Source organism: Loxodonta africana, chromosome 1 (genome assembly GCF_030014295.1).
Source record: "Loxodonta africana isolate mLoxAfr1 chromosome 1, mLoxAfr1.hap2, whole genome shotgun sequence".
NCBI classification, from domain to species: domain Eukaryota; kingdom Metazoa; phylum Chordata; class Mammalia; order Proboscidea; family Elephantidae; genus Loxodonta; species Loxodonta africana.
Window position 1 is genome coordinate 117,236,491 of NC_087342.1, and position 15,195 is coordinate 117,251,685.

At 39.9% G+C, this 15,195-nt stretch overlaps 1 protein-coding gene across 2 annotated transcripts in view; it reads right to left on the reverse strand.

Annotated features, from left to right (window-relative positions):
* Nucleotides 1-1,416: 1,416 nt before the first annotated feature.
* The window catches only part of GCLC (glutamate-cysteine ligase catalytic subunit), a 51,228-nt gene continuing 37,449 nt past the window's right edge, over nt 1,417-15,195 (reverse strand). The window contains exons 7-16 of one of the 2 annotated variants that reach the window (XM_010587031.3): nt 12,268-12,342; nt 11,721-11,837; nt 10,621-10,759; nt 10,053-10,165; nt 9,520-9,612; nt 9,107-9,211; nt 4,697-4,778; nt 4,516-4,622; nt 4,323-4,443; nt 1,417-3,060 (exon numbers count right to left, since the gene is read on the reverse strand). In XM_010587031.3, the coding sequence (XP_010585333.1) occupies nt 2,849-3,060; nt 4,323-4,443; nt 4,516-4,622; nt 4,697-4,778; nt 9,107-9,211; nt 9,520-9,612; nt 10,053-10,165; nt 10,621-10,759; nt 11,721-11,837; nt 12,268-12,342 (1,164 nt within the window). In that variant the 3' untranslated portion in view covers nt 1,417-2,848. The remainder of the gene's footprint in view (nt 3,061-4,322; nt 4,444-4,515; nt 4,623-4,696; nt 4,779-9,106; nt 9,212-9,519; nt 9,613-10,052; nt 10,166-10,620; nt 10,760-11,720; nt 11,838-12,267; nt 12,343-15,195) is intronic. The other variant, XM_064287455.1, reaches the window with a different exon arrangement.

The following is a 15,195-nucleotide window of genomic DNA, read 5'->3' on the forward strand; positions in this document are numbered from 1 at the left end:
CAGGGAAAGTGGGGGAGCTGTAAACTGAGTGGAAAGCTCATTAGTTTCAGGCCATTTCTAGCAACAAGCAGGACCTCTGAAAACCTTGCAACTAAGCAGCAATTTAGATTTGAAAAGGGCCCTTTATCTCCAAGTACTCTGAAAGGGCCTGGCATCACAGGCCCACTTCCCCTATTTGGAGCACAAGCTACTTGAAGGATACTTCCACCTTTTCGCTTTTCGAGGTTTCATGTCCTCCCCTCCTCAGACATGGCCTAATCCAGCCACATCCTGGGTTTCCACACATTCTCTTGGTTGATAACATGTCAGGTGGGGGTTTAGAAGGGAGAGGCCAAGGCAAGCACCCTGCACTCTGAATGCAAAGGCTCCTAGCAGCCTGAGATGAGCCCAGCAGGAGACCTCTTACTAATCCAGCGGCCTTAATGAGCAGGCAACTAGACCTTGGGATAGAAGCGGGTTAAGTGTTGGCTAAGTGAGGGCCTGAGAGCCTGGGCTTGGGCACAGCTATTCCAAGGAGAATGCCTTTTGTGCTTATTTCAATGTTTATAGCTCTGCTCTAAAAACTCAGAGTTCTCAGCTGTGTTTAGTTGGTAAAGCTCATGAAGTTATGCTGCTTACTTTCTCCTGCCATGGGGAAGGTACCCTTAATCTGGTTTTTAGTAAGAGATTATGCAGACCCATCCCATTAGAATTAAGAGCAAGTGTAGTCTGAGACTTAAAATTGATCTGACTATAACTGAGGGACACGGTGATCTAAATCCTTGTTCCTCAGTGTGGGTCACACATCAGCAGCATCTGCATCACCTGGGAGCTTGTTAGAAATGCCAACACCAGACCCGAGTCAGACTGTGCCCTTTAGTAAGACCCCAAAGGATTCATCTGCAGAGGGCAGTTTAAAAAGCACCGCCCCAAGATCATTCAGATAAAGCGGCTAGAGCCCCAAGAAAAGTGGATTGCCTGGGAGAGGAACAGTCTTTACATGAAGAGTGTGTGTCTGTATAGAACAGGGATCAAAAGACCTGGTTTGAAACCAGCTCCCTGCAGGACTTGGTGATTCTCAGTCTGAGTGCCTCCAGCTTAGACTGGTGTGCACACAGCACCCATGGTACTCCACTGTCACCATGTCACCCTGACCTGATGCAGCAAGAGCGTGGAGTAAACGAATTCACTTCCAGTGGCACATGGCCTTCCAGCCACACTTCAAAAACCACCGGCCCCACTCCCACTACTAAGAGGTGAGGTTCTTCACATTAGTATGCTTCTTTCTAAAAACGCCTGAGGGTCACAGTGATGAAGAAATCATTTCATGTAATACCTGGGCTAATTAAAAACAAACCCCAAACAAAACAAAAACCCCAATACCCTTCCTAAATCCTTTTCGCTGTAGAATTCATACACATTTAAGAGACTCCACAATGCTAATTCCATTCTTTTATTTCCTTATACCACAAACATTTTAGTTCATTTTTTTACAACCTGATTTACACAAGCAAATTGCAAATGAAAAACAGGCATTCTTTAATCCTGCAAAATGCATCTGTGAAATATAGCACAAACCCTAGAATTTAAACATAAACAGGTTTACCTGAAGCAGCTTTATTGCAATTTCTTAAAATCAGCATTACTGTTTAAATATTTATGCCTGTAAATGTTTGCATAATCTACAACACACAGTTATTTCAGAAGCAATTGAGAGTTTTAACTTATTTGTAAAAAAAAAAAAAAAAAAAAAGACTTCAACATAAAGTTATGACAACAATTATTTGAAACTTAAAATTATTTACAATTAAACATTTAGGGTCCTGATTCACAAAACTTAGTGCATTTCATGATTTATGAGTTTTATAGGGAAGTAAGCAGTACATAGAATACTCCCCAGCTAAAATTTGAAGTTAATGGCTTTTATTAGAAAGCCTGTCAATATGCTCACTGGAAGCTGAGGAAAAAGTAACAGAACTTCAGCAACTGCATTTGTTTTGCAAACTGAAGTGCACAGTGGCAATCAGAATAAACAGGGGCCACAACAGAAGAGCTGAGGCCCCCCACCTTTTTTTTTTTTTTTTTAACATACTTTTGGAATGTACAGCATGAAAAACAATTCTCTCCTTTTTTTCAATAATCGATACATGTGAATTCAGCTCCTACAGAGTTGTCTTTAGACTTAATGCCTGAATCAGCAAATTTAAACAAGAGGAGAAGGAAGGTATCTTTTATAACAGCCATCGGTTCACTGGGTGTTACTCAGTGGTGAAAGCTTGGGGCAGGGCGACCAAGGGGCTAGCTATTCCCGCTGCAGAAGAAACATCATGGATAAGGTGCTGGAAATCCAAGATTATCCTGGATGCACTTTAATGGGTTTGAACGATTTTATGTACGTAACAAAAAAAAAATGACTCAAAGGAAGATTAACAAGAAACTGCTTTTCAAGTGAAGTGGTAAATTTCAGTGAATCAGGTCCCAGGCAGGTCTTTAGAAGAACAAAAATTTACAGTAAACATTTTAAGCTCTGGAATGCCAGTATAGTACAGTGACCAGTCCATTACATTTACAAAACTGCTCAGACAGTAGTTCCTCTAGAGTAAGATTTAAAAAATGTACAAGCCAGTTCACAATGCTTTTAGATACAGTGTTATTAAAATACATTGTTAATCATAAAAATACTTTACTATGTACATGTACACTGTATAAACTCTAGATTTACCTACTGAAAGAAGCCTCTAAATCAATTTCTGGCCCACTGGCCTGGGCAAGACTGCAGTTCTATCATTTGGTCTTTACACCGTGCCATGGGCTGAGTGAGTCATGGTATTGCCACAGCACAGTAATGTGTTTTTCTTTCTGTGAATGTCTAGTTGGAAGAGTCAGGTTTACTTCCGCTATATTTTACTTTCCTAAATGAAGATCCAAGTAACTCTGGGCATTCACATAATTCATTTGCAATTTGATTACACTTCAAAATAAGGCTATAGTTCATTTCATCAGTTATGACACTGTCTTGCTTGTAGTCAGGATGGTTTGCGATAAACTCCCTCATCCATTTTGCAACTGTCATTAGTTCTCCTTAAAAAAAAAAAAAAAAAAATAGGACCACATAAGTTAACAGAAGTTTTGTTTTAAAGAAGCTGACATTTAGTTGCCAGCATAAACACAACTCCAAACAAAAATCAATATGACCTTTCAGTGTAGCCACATGGCAGGGTTTGAGAACAGCATGTCTTTCACAGTGTTTAAAGAATTCCTCCTGGGGAAGAATTTTAGGCTGCAGGCAGGCAATTAGAATACATACAACCAGTTGCTATGATACCTGGTTACATGCTACCACAAGCCGACACTGCCAGCTCTTAAGAGGCAGGAGCTGGCCTATGTGTACACATGTGTACAAGAGCACACATGCTCCCATTTGGCCGAGTTCCAATGCAGACTACATGAGCTGGTGTGGCAAGACCGCTTCAGAGGGCTATAGAGTCTGAGTTCCCCAGAGTGATCTTGATCAAGCAGATGGAGAGACTACAGAAGGCAAGTAGAGTGAATGAAGAGGGAAACTGGCAGATACACCGTTTGGAGAGTGATGGGTCTACAGCCATCCTTTGTGACTCCAGAAAGTTTAAGAAGCATCAAGTGAAATACAGATGCTATTTTCATTACAATTACTTTTATTAACAGCAGTTACCCTGTGCACGTTCTGTGTTAGACGCTATAAATGTCATCTCACAACTCACAAAGGGCATGTTTAGTTCATTCCACTATGTGAAGAAAGCGGACTAACGAACAGAACATCTTAGTTCCGCAGCTTACTTAACTTACAAAATTACTTAACCCTATTTTAAAAAGCCCAAGGTGATATACAATGAGCACCAAAAACCCAAAACCAAACCCAGTGCCGTCGCGTTGATTCCAACTCATAGCGACCCTATAGGACAGAGTAGAACCCCCCAGTAAAGTTTCCAAGGAGCGCCTGGTGGATTCGAACTGCCTACCCTTTGGTTCGCAACTGTAGCACTTAACCACTATGCCACCAGGGTTTCCACAATGAACACAGGTGACCATAAATGACAGGCTATCCAGATGCTGGATTTCATTATCTAAGATGCCACCAATTATAAGATGCACTGCTATTTTATAAACCAGTGAGGAAAAAAAAGCCCCGCTAACTAAAACTGTGACTATCAAAGATTGTAAGGTGTATCCAATTAAAGAGATGTCAAAATGTGAAAGAAGTGCATTAGTAAAATATGGTATACTTGAAAAGAGTACTTTAATAAACTGAATATTGTGCGATTCCACCTACAACATGAGATTTAAAAAAAAAAAAGATACCATACCAGATGCTCTCTTCTTAATGAGCTTTAGGTAGTTTAGAATACTACATCTGGTGTCCACATCCACTTCCATGTTTTCAAGGTAAGAGTTCAGAATTGGGATCAGCCCCGGAAACACACCTTCCTACAAGAAGCAGGATGCATCATTAATTCCCTGCCAGGTGGTGTGAACGGGAGGTGGCCGGACATCCCTTACCTTCCCGTTGATGATGGTGTCTATGCTCATTAAGGTGTACTCCTCTGGGGGGAGCTCGCTGCTGTTCTGGGCCTTGCCACACCCATCCACCACAGCGTTGCCACCTGCTGCAGGAGAGGGGAGAGGAGCCTTAGCGGCTTGTAGCATAAACTGACCCTAGAAATCCAAGAGAATGTAATACCTTTGCAAATGTCTTTCCTGAAATAAAACATTCCCTGCAAGACAGCATCTCTTTTCTGTGCTACTTTCATGTTTTCATCCACCTAAGGGAGAAAAACAATCACAGCTATGTCAATACATTCGTGACCAAACACCAAAGTTGTAGTGCCTTTCTCCTACATTTAGGACTCCCTTAAGGATTCTACTTACTTGCCCCTCCAATGCTTTCTGGTTGGAAGGGCAGATTTAACTTTTGTGTGGGGTCTGTGTCACTCAGCCATCAATCAGTATACGCTTTGAATAACTCTGGAGGAATTCTAAGAGCTTACTTTAAAAAACAACAAAAACTTACATTTGTGTACAACATCTACATTTCAAAGCACTTTTGTGACTGAACCTTGCAATAAGACTACGGTACGGTATCGGAGGGCAGGTAGTGTCCCGTTATACAGCATGGTGACTCACCAAAGGTCCAGGGATAAGGAGCCACAGCAGGGCTAGAACCCAGTTCTCCTGATAGATCAGTGCTCTTCTCACCATGCCACTGGGGTTTCACTTCCTCACTTTGGTGACAACAGGGATAGTGTCAATAGGCTGCTAGATGAGGAATAAGGTTGGTGGACAGGTGTGGCAGGGCCCTTGGTTCTCCAAGGGCAGAGGGTCACCAAGCTGGTGTTTGGCTGCATGGTGGCTCTCTGGCCATGTCGACTGGGGAAAAGCCCTCATTCATGAGCCTGGCCGAATGAGAAACTCGTCGTCCTTTGTGAATTCATTTTTCCAGTGACCTTTTTATGACCCTCACAGTAGAGCTTCTAAATTTTTTTTTTTTGGTAGTAATTCCCCATTTTCTATAATGAAATCTTAGGTGGAACCTCAATACATAAAATAGACACAAGTTAGAGGTTCAGGATGAAGTGAGATGTGTGGTTTTAGGTCTTAGCCTTCCCTCATACTCATTAACTGTTGTTGTTTATTTTTTTAAAGATACTTTAAAATAATCTAGACACTTTTAGGAGTATACTCAAATAATAGTCTAAAATTCCACCATGGCTGTGAACACCTGATTTCATTTCTAATACTTGTTTTTCTTAGCCTTGACAAAATTTCTTTCATAAATTCCTTTTAGAAAGTGCATTTTATTTTCAATCTGTTTTTTTAATAAGAACATTTAAAGCTATGATTTTTCCCTAAAGAACAGCTTTGCCAACATCCTATGCCCTTTGCTTTCCTACACAGTCTGTAACTGTCATTTCTGACTTAGTCTTTAATGTAAAACCTACTTGGAAAATTTTTTAAAAATTCCCAAGTGTTAAATTTCTCTTCAATACCTTTTTGTTGCATTTTGGTGGGAAGGTGACTTATTATGATATCTACTTTTAAGAACTGAGGATTTTCCTTAATTTTTATAAATCTTCCTCAGGACATTTAAAAAAGATATGCTGAGGTATGAGATTTGATATATATATATATATATATATATATATTTTTTATAGTCTGTGCTCATTATTCACAGTTAATTATGTTCCAGAAAGTCCCCATGAATGCTCCCCATGGACACTGAATTAGCGAATACCAAACCAGCCTTGTTTGACCTCAGCTGGAAGATGCACTTCAGTGAAGCTGAAATTTTTTGCTGCTCAGTACACGTACATGTTCACAGATGATCAGGAAAATGCAGCAGGTACTAATTTTGGGGTTATGAATACATTTTAGCAAGTACACAAACATTTGCAAATAATGGGGCTTGGCCACAGCTATAAAACAAAGCTTATTAACCATGTCATTTAATTCCCCATGCCTTTTCTTATTTTTTGATTACAGGACCTGTCAGTTTCTGAGTAAGGTGGCAGGTACGCTAAGTGATTTACCTCTATTAATCCCATATGGCCTCAAACCAACTCACTTATCTCCATTCTACACAAAGGAACTTTGGCAGTGAATAGTTAAGGAACTCACCCTAGGTTAAAAAGCTATTAGTAGTACAACTGACTTATGAATTTAGGTCTTGCGTCAAAGCCACATCTTAAACACCATACTACATTGCCTTTAAACACTTCTTACATGTCCAAGAAGTTTTTGCTGTGCTTTTATGGTACAAAAAGAACCACGGTGCTAACATCTTGAAAGACTATATGAAATTTCTTTCTCTGTCCCATTTAATGTTTCTACCTCACATTTTATTTTGTCTGATATTTCTTTTCATTCTTGTATTTGTTTTTAAAAAGATTGTTATGTAGCTCTTTATTTTGAACATGGTCCTTATTTTAGGTATGTCTTGTATACACAACACATACAATCAAGTTGCTATCTTATACAATCTGTTTTTGCTTTTTAATAGGAAGGAGAGTTCAGTCTATTTGTCTCACCTTATTTTTACCATTTTATGTTCTGTGGATTATATGTCTTACCAATCCCCCCACACCCTCACCCCTTTTATCACTGACAATTTTCTTGGTTCCTTTTCCCATCCTTCTTAGCCAGTGGTTTAGAAGAAATCTTATTTCTATTCTACTGGTAGTTTTCCTATCTTTCTCTAAAGAGCAATTCTCCATGCTTCAGTTTTTTCATAATTTCCACTTCTTTGCCATCCTGCTTTCCATTCTGGGAGAATCCCAATTTGGTTTCTTAAATCACTGACTTTGATCTTCAACACCTGCTCTACTGGTGAGTATTAAAAATGCTACTTGCTGTTGAGTTGACATGTGTGTCAGAGGAGGACGGTGCTTCACAGGGTTTTCAATGGCTGATTTTTTGGAAGTAGATCAGCTGGTGAGTACAGTTTTAAAAGTGCAGCTACCAAGTCCTTCATTTCTAAGAGCTCCTATTCTACAAACACTCTTTGTTCATAAAAAAACAAAAAACCAAACCTGCTGCCGTCATGTTGATTCCGACTCATAGTGACTCCATAGGACAGAGTAGAACTGCCCCATAGGGTTGCAGCAGGTGGATTCAAAATGTGGACCTTTTGGTTAGCAGGTGAGCTCTTAACCACTGCACCACATCAGGGTACATACTCAAAACCAAACCCATCGCCATCGAGTTGATTCTGACTCATATTGACCCTACAGGACAGTGTTACTGCCCCACAGGGTTTCCAAGGAGCGGCTGGTGGATTCAAACTATCGACCTTTTGGTTAGGTGCCTGAGTTCTTAAGCACTATGCTAACAGGGCTACACACCAGGGTACATAGTGCTTGTCTATTTTATGGATGTGGTCTTTCTCTGGAATTTCTTAAAGGGCAACTAACTAGAATTTCTTTAAGAATTCTTTCTAGTTTCTTGAAAGTGTTTCTGAAAATAATTTACTCTGCAGGTCCAGCTGAGGCCTTCTCTTTGAGGCTGTTAATTATTCTCATAATCTGTTGACTTCCAGACATCTAATCATACTTATGAACAAAGGCTTAGACTGGTAGCTTACATGGACTCTCCCTTAGATAGGTCTGATCTCCCACGAGGTATTCCCATAAGGGCAATGTGGGCCCACAGAATTTTATGAGTTAGCTTTACCCAGGGTGTGATGAGTAGTCAGGCAGGGACAGGCTGATAGGTGGACCTCCTACAGGGTGGTGGGTGGGGAAGGTACAGGATGGCAAATCTCCTCATGGGGGAGTAGGGAACAAGGTATCCTGGGGCAGATGCTAGGCTAAGCAGGTTTATTCTTCCTCCCATGTCTGCTGTCACAGGGCTGCTCCACTTCTCCTTTCTCTGGCCCTAAGCCCTAAGACCCACCCTCTGGGAAGACCCTTCTGTCTAATAGTTTTTCCCAACTACTTTCTGTGCCAAGAGGACCACTGGCCCAGGAACCAAAAGCCCCCACTTACTCAGCCTACTGCCCTGGGGCCCACAGCTTTGCTACCTTAGCCTGGAGTTTTTCCAAGGCTCTGCTGAGAAAATGACCCCAGAAAGTTCCTTTTTTGGTCTTTGTTGGGCTGGGGGTTGATTAACTTTGATTTGTTTTTCTGATAGTCCAATGTCATTTATATTCTCTGGAAACAATTCAAATTTCCATTGAGGAAAACCTTTCCTGTATTCTAGCGGTTACGACCCCCCCACCCCTGTAATTTTAATATTGTAATCACAACAGGGTTTTTGGGTAGATGAAGTCAATTTGTGGGACTCACTCTAATGATCACCTTTAAGAGAAAGCCTCTAGAAATAAGCAGTTTTTCAAATTCAAACCTAAATCTCTTTTCAATGGACTGAGTAAAGATCTACCATTAGCACTAACCCCCACCCCAAGACTCCACCAATGTAGTACCAACTTCTAAAGCATAAGCTTAACTTAAAGGAAAAAAAGAATAGGCTGGAGGGAGAAGCATTTTGTTCTAAAGAGTGAGCAATTTTAAATGAAGTCATATTTGGAATAAATATTATACATAAATGAGTAAAGACAGATATCTATATCCATCACTATAATGAAACACATTCTTACCTTTGATAGTGGAATGAGAAAATCCAACTTGTATGAAAGGATCACTCTGGTAAGGAGTACCACAAACACCACATATGCAGAGTTCTCAAAGTCTGTTAACTGAACCTAGGCAGGTAGAAGCCCAGAGAAGTTATGGACCAACCACACATGATGTGCTCTTCCCTGACCCAGAGCCCTCAGCTCATGTCATTCCCAGGCCATCTATGAGGCATTCCCCAGAGTCTGGAAGCTCTCTGCCCTTAATCTCTCCTCAGAAGTCAACCCTACATAGCTTCTGGACTTGCTTTTAACAAGCATTTACTTGTTTTTTACCTCCTCATAATCAACTTAAGAGCCTCTGGTAAGAGTATCAGAAGGGTGATGAGTAGAGGAAGGGTTCTTCTGGGTCAAGTCCTGCCGATGCCTTATCTTACCTCCATGGGCCGAAATTCTACTCTCCATCCGATGTCTGAGTTTGGAGGAGGGGGCTTAAATCTCATCGTCTGCCAATTTGTGGACTGAATATTCTATAACAAAAAAGCAGAGAATAAAATCAATTTTCCACACCTCAGGAAATATTGAGATGGGTTGGTATTTATTAGGAACGACTGTTCACTGTCCCTATCAAATACTCTTTCATTTAAAAAACAAAAAAGTACAATTTATGATTTTCTTGCTAGGAAAACAAATATTATGTGATACATCTGCAGCACTAACTGATTGAGTTATTTTGTTCAGCACACGTTTGGATTTTTCACCACTATGCAAACAAGAGAAAATACTGAACAAAAACATTTAGAATCTGAGAGATAACTTGTAAGAATCAGAAAATACGGGTACCTTAAAACAATTTTTAATTTTTCTTATTTACTACACCGAGTAACGAAAGGCATCTGAGATTTCTACCACCGCGAATTCATCATGCCTTGGTTTACGAAGTGAAATACATTTAAGACAGAGGAGATACCTCAAAATGATCAGACTCATTGGCATCATCCAGATGTATTTTCTCCTCAAACAGAGTCAGTGGGTCTCTAATAAAGAGATGAGCAACATGCTGGGCCAGGAGATGGTCGATGCCTGCAAAGACAGATTACATGAAACTCACTTCAAAGCTTGAGGCGCCACTGTTCTAGAGGCCCAGTAAGAAAACAGGACAGCTCAGGACAGTTGAAGAAGGGGTATCTATATGCTTAGGAAACAGCTGGTTTGTTTGGTATTCTCACCTTGCCCAGGATGTTATCCTATGGACACTGGGGAAGCATTACAGTTTTATTCACTACTTATACAATGCCTGCTGGGGCACTGGTGGGGACCTAGATACAGACCTCCAAAGTAAGTTCCTTTTGCTAAAATCAAGAAGATCTCACAAGCATTTGGAACTTGAAACTTTAGGAACAAGCAGCCTCATTAGAAAAGTTAGAGACTTCACACTAAAAATAGAAACCAGACCAGGAGTCAGCAAAAAAGTTTAAAAGAGCTCTGAAGAACTAAAGGCATATAATCAAATCTAGAAAGAAGGGATGAATACTCACCTTCCTGCAAAAGTTGTTCATAGATTTCTTTATCTATCGTCAAGTTGATATCATTGTATTTCTCACCACACTCAGATAAGTAACTGTCGATTGAATCATAACGAGATTTACTGATCCTATAGTTATTGTTCTTCAGCGGCTAAAATTGAAAAAAAAAAAAAAATGGGAGAATAAATGCCATATAGAGTGATCTGGAAATAAACTAATACCCCAAATAATTATATTAAAATGCTATAAATTTTTATATATAATAATTATGGAAAGCTGTCCAACCTTAACATAAGATACTGATTATACTAGGAAAATAATGGCAAGGTTGAAAGGAAAAATAAACCTATAATGTAAAACAAAGCCTCAAAATGATTCATCTTTTAAAGTTTATTTCTATTTAGAAAGCACATTTGGCAGCTTATGAACAATTACATAAAGCCCAGAGCAATAGTACAGCCCTAGCTGGCAACAAATAACATGGGGGCTCCTGTTAAAACATCAACGTCCAGGTCCCGTTGCTGGAGGTACTTATTTATTAGGTCTAGATGGTGCCTGAGGATCTATTTTTGAAGACCTCCACTGGAGTTTCAGACACACACCTTGGGTGAAGAGATGCAACATTTCAACACTCAAACAATGAGAGGCATTAACCAACCCTTATCACGCAAAACCAACCCCCATACGTGGGTTAAAAGGATTTTTGACAATAGGTTACATCTTCTATAGCAAAAGGCGTTATATACAGAGCAGTCAAGTTAACACCAAAAAAGCCTTCTGGTAAAAACAGCCATCAGCGATGACTTCCAAAATATAGGAAAATGGCACTACTAATTACAGAAGCTAAAACAAGTATAGCTTTCAACGAGCAATAGGAAATAACTCCTCACCCCAACCAAATCACATTTCCCATATATTCGCACCAAAACAAACACTATGAAGCCAAGGGCCTGAAACAAAAACAGGTTTATAACCTGTGAGCTTCTTCCCGTATATGACTAATCCACTTGATAAAAATTTAAAGGAGAGGAGACTTGAAAATTCCAAGTAGTTATGACAGCCCCATTTTACCTGCTGGATTTAAAAAGGCTAGTAAGGAGAAATCATCCCACCTCCAGTCCTCTCTCCTCCCGAGTTCTATCATCTACAGATGCAGAAATCACTCCCCAGCGACAATCAATGTCTGACACATAGCCTCGGTAAAAAGGAGACGCAGCACTCAAAGCCATCTAAAAACAAACAAAAGTCAGTGCCTGCAGGTTCAAGTGTGACTACCACACAGTTATCTTTCTGGTCAAAAAAAGATCAGAGTTCATGCAACCCACACAGAACTATATTACATCTTCTACTGGAGCCTGCACAAGAAACTACCCAAATGCTCGGATTTGATACACCCAGATTATCTTCTATAAATGTGAGGACATGAAGGATGGGATAGGGAGTCAAATTTGAACAAGACATTTAACAAACGTTTTACTGGCAAAGGTAAACTTTCACGGTGTAGACTCTTACTTCATCAGCTCTGAATCTGCATACTGCTTAGATTAGTTCATTTTTGATGAAGTCTTAACCAAACTTAAATAGCATATCGCAAATTTTTTGCACACGTGGTGTTTATTTTATACTAAGTATTTGAAATAAAATGTAATTTTTACTTACAACAATTGGACAGATTGTGGCCAACTGATCATAAAGGTATCTGGCCTCAGATATGCTGCAGGCTTGGAATGTCACCTGTTCAAGAATCGTAAGTTATTAACAACAATAACAAAAAAGGTCATGAGCATGCTTCCTATGCAGTGAGGTCTGAGAAGGAAGATGGTAAGAGAAAGGGAGGGAAAGGTATGTATGGTGATTTTCTTAATAGTAACATTTAATACAGGAGGCCTTGTTTAAAAACTGTCTTAGGTGAACCTAGCTAGAAAATGGTATTTAATCATGTTCCAATATATACAGACAACTAATATAAATAACTATTCCAATTTAAGTTAATCAAGATTAAGTCAGGAAGGAAAAATAAGACACAAGATATATGGTGAAGTTCAGCAAAATATTTCCCTTTTCTACTGACTTATTGCCTTGTATAGCTTCCCACTTTTAATTCAGTTAGCTAAAGGGCTATACAGATTTTGGTACAAAAGGAATCTGAGGATGCTAATGGTGGGTTTCAGAAAGTTCACCGGTGGTAGTATGGGGAATAGCTTGGATGGGAACAACACTAAAGGAAGGAAAAAGTTGAGGCGTGCTGGTGGGAAGAGGCATCCGGAGTCAAAGCAGCAAACTAGTGACGAGTAGGTTATACACAGTGAGGGGATGACTCAGGTTTTGGCTGGGATGTTCTAGGACACACACAAAGAAGAGGGTTGAGAAAAAGAAGTGCCATGACAAGTTGGACTTATGAAACCAGGGAACAGACAGACAAAAAAGTCCTGTGAGAGGCTGGGTGTCTCCAGGACTGGTGCCCAGAAGAAAAATCAGAGCTGAAGAAATACTTAAAGAATAGATGGTATCCTGAAGATGAGGAGATTTAAACTAAGTGATCAGCACAAATTCTCTAAAACCATTACCCAAAAGAAAGGAAGAAACAAACAAAAAGAAAAAAAGCCTGACCTCTGGGGAGTGGGGAAGGGCAAGAGCACAAATCGTGTTTGTGTTACGCATGTTTGTAATATAAACTTTAAATTGGGAACTGTTTAATTTCTTCTTTTATTGGTATTCAATCACAACAGTTTTAGTGTCCATGTAAGACAGGGTTTTTAAGACTTGAAATAATTAACAGTTGAATATGTCTACTGTTATAATCCCAATCCATTGCTCTCAACTCTGCTTTTTAACAGCAGACAACTCATGTTGAAGACTTACAAGTTTACCTGGTGAATTATAATGGCACTTCATGTCAGTGTTGTGACTAACTATAAAAAACAATTATTTAGAAAATTTAATATCCTGATCTTTCTATAATTTCCATTTTAATGCTTAAGTCAGCATGACATTTTAATTAAAATGTACTGGCATTTAAGTAGCCAGTAGAAATGAATTCAACATGGTTACCAGCTGTGGCACAGACATCAAGGGAAAAGAGCTTCTAAGGTTAAAACAGATAAAGACTGAGAGGGATTGGCAATTAGGTGATAACCAAAGGAAAGACTTTCGGCAAAGAGCTGGGGACTCAAAAATCAGTTTGTGGATGGTTAAAGATTAAATGGGAAGTGCGGAAACAGAGATGTTGTTGTTAGGTGCCACCGAGTCCGACTCATAGCAACCCTATGCACAACAGAATGAAACACTGCCTGGTCCTGCACCATTCTCACAATTGTTGCTATGCTTGAGCCCACTGTTACAGCCACTCCATTTCACTGAGGGTCTTCTTTTTTGCTGACGCTCTACTTTACCAAGCATGACGTCCTTCTCTAGGGACTGATCCACCCTGATAACATGTCCAAAGTACGTGAGATGTAGGCTCGTCATCCTCGCTTCTAAGGAGCATTTTGGTTGTGCTTCTTCCAAGACAGATTTGTTCATTCTTCTGGCAGCCCACAGTATATTCAGTATTCTCTGCCAACACTACAATTCAAAGGCGTCAATTCTTATTCATCGTCCAGCTTTTGCATGCATATGAGGCTACTGAAAACATGATGCTTGGTCAAGCACAACTTAAGTCCTCAAGGTGACATCTTTGCTTTTCAACACTTTAAAGAGGTCTTTTGCAGCAGATTTGTCCAACACAACGTGTCTTTTGATTTCTTGATCACTGCTTCTATGGGTGTTGATTACGGAGGCAAGTAAAATGAAATCCTTGACAACTCAATCTTTTCTGTTTATCATGATGTCACTTGTTGGCCCAGTTGTGAAGATTTTTGTTTTATGTTGAGGTGTAATCCATACAGAAGGCTGTGGTCTTTGATCTTCATCAGTGTTTCAAGTCCTCTTCACTTTCAGGAAGCCAGGTTGTGTCATCTGCATAACACAGGTTGTTAATGCGTCTTCCTCCAATCCTGATGCCCCATTCTTCTTCATATACCAGCTTCTTAGATTATTTGCTCAGCATACAGACTGAATAGGTATGGTGAAAGACACACCTTTCCTGACTTTAAACCACGCAGTATCCCCTTGTTCTGTTTGAATGACTGCCAATCGATCCATGTACAGGTTCCTCATGAGCACGAATAAGTGTTCTGAAATTCCCATTCTTTGCAATGTTAACCATAATTTGTTATGATCCACACAGTCAAATGCCTTAGCACAGACAATAAAACACAGGTAAACATCCTTCTGGTATTCTCTGCTTTCAGCCAGGATCCATCTGACATCAGCAATGATATCCTTGGTTCCACGTCCTCTTCTGAATCCAGCTTGAATTTCTGGCAATTTTCTGTTGATATACTGCTGCAGCCACTTTTGAATGATCTTCAGCAAAATTTTGCCTGCATGTTATATTAATGATATTGTTCGATAATTTCCACATTCAGTTGGATCACCTTTCTTGGGAATAGGCCTAAATATGGATCTCTTCCAGTCGACTGGCCAGGTAGCTGTCTTTCAAATTTCTTGGCATAGATGAATGAGCACTTCTAGTGCTGCATCCGT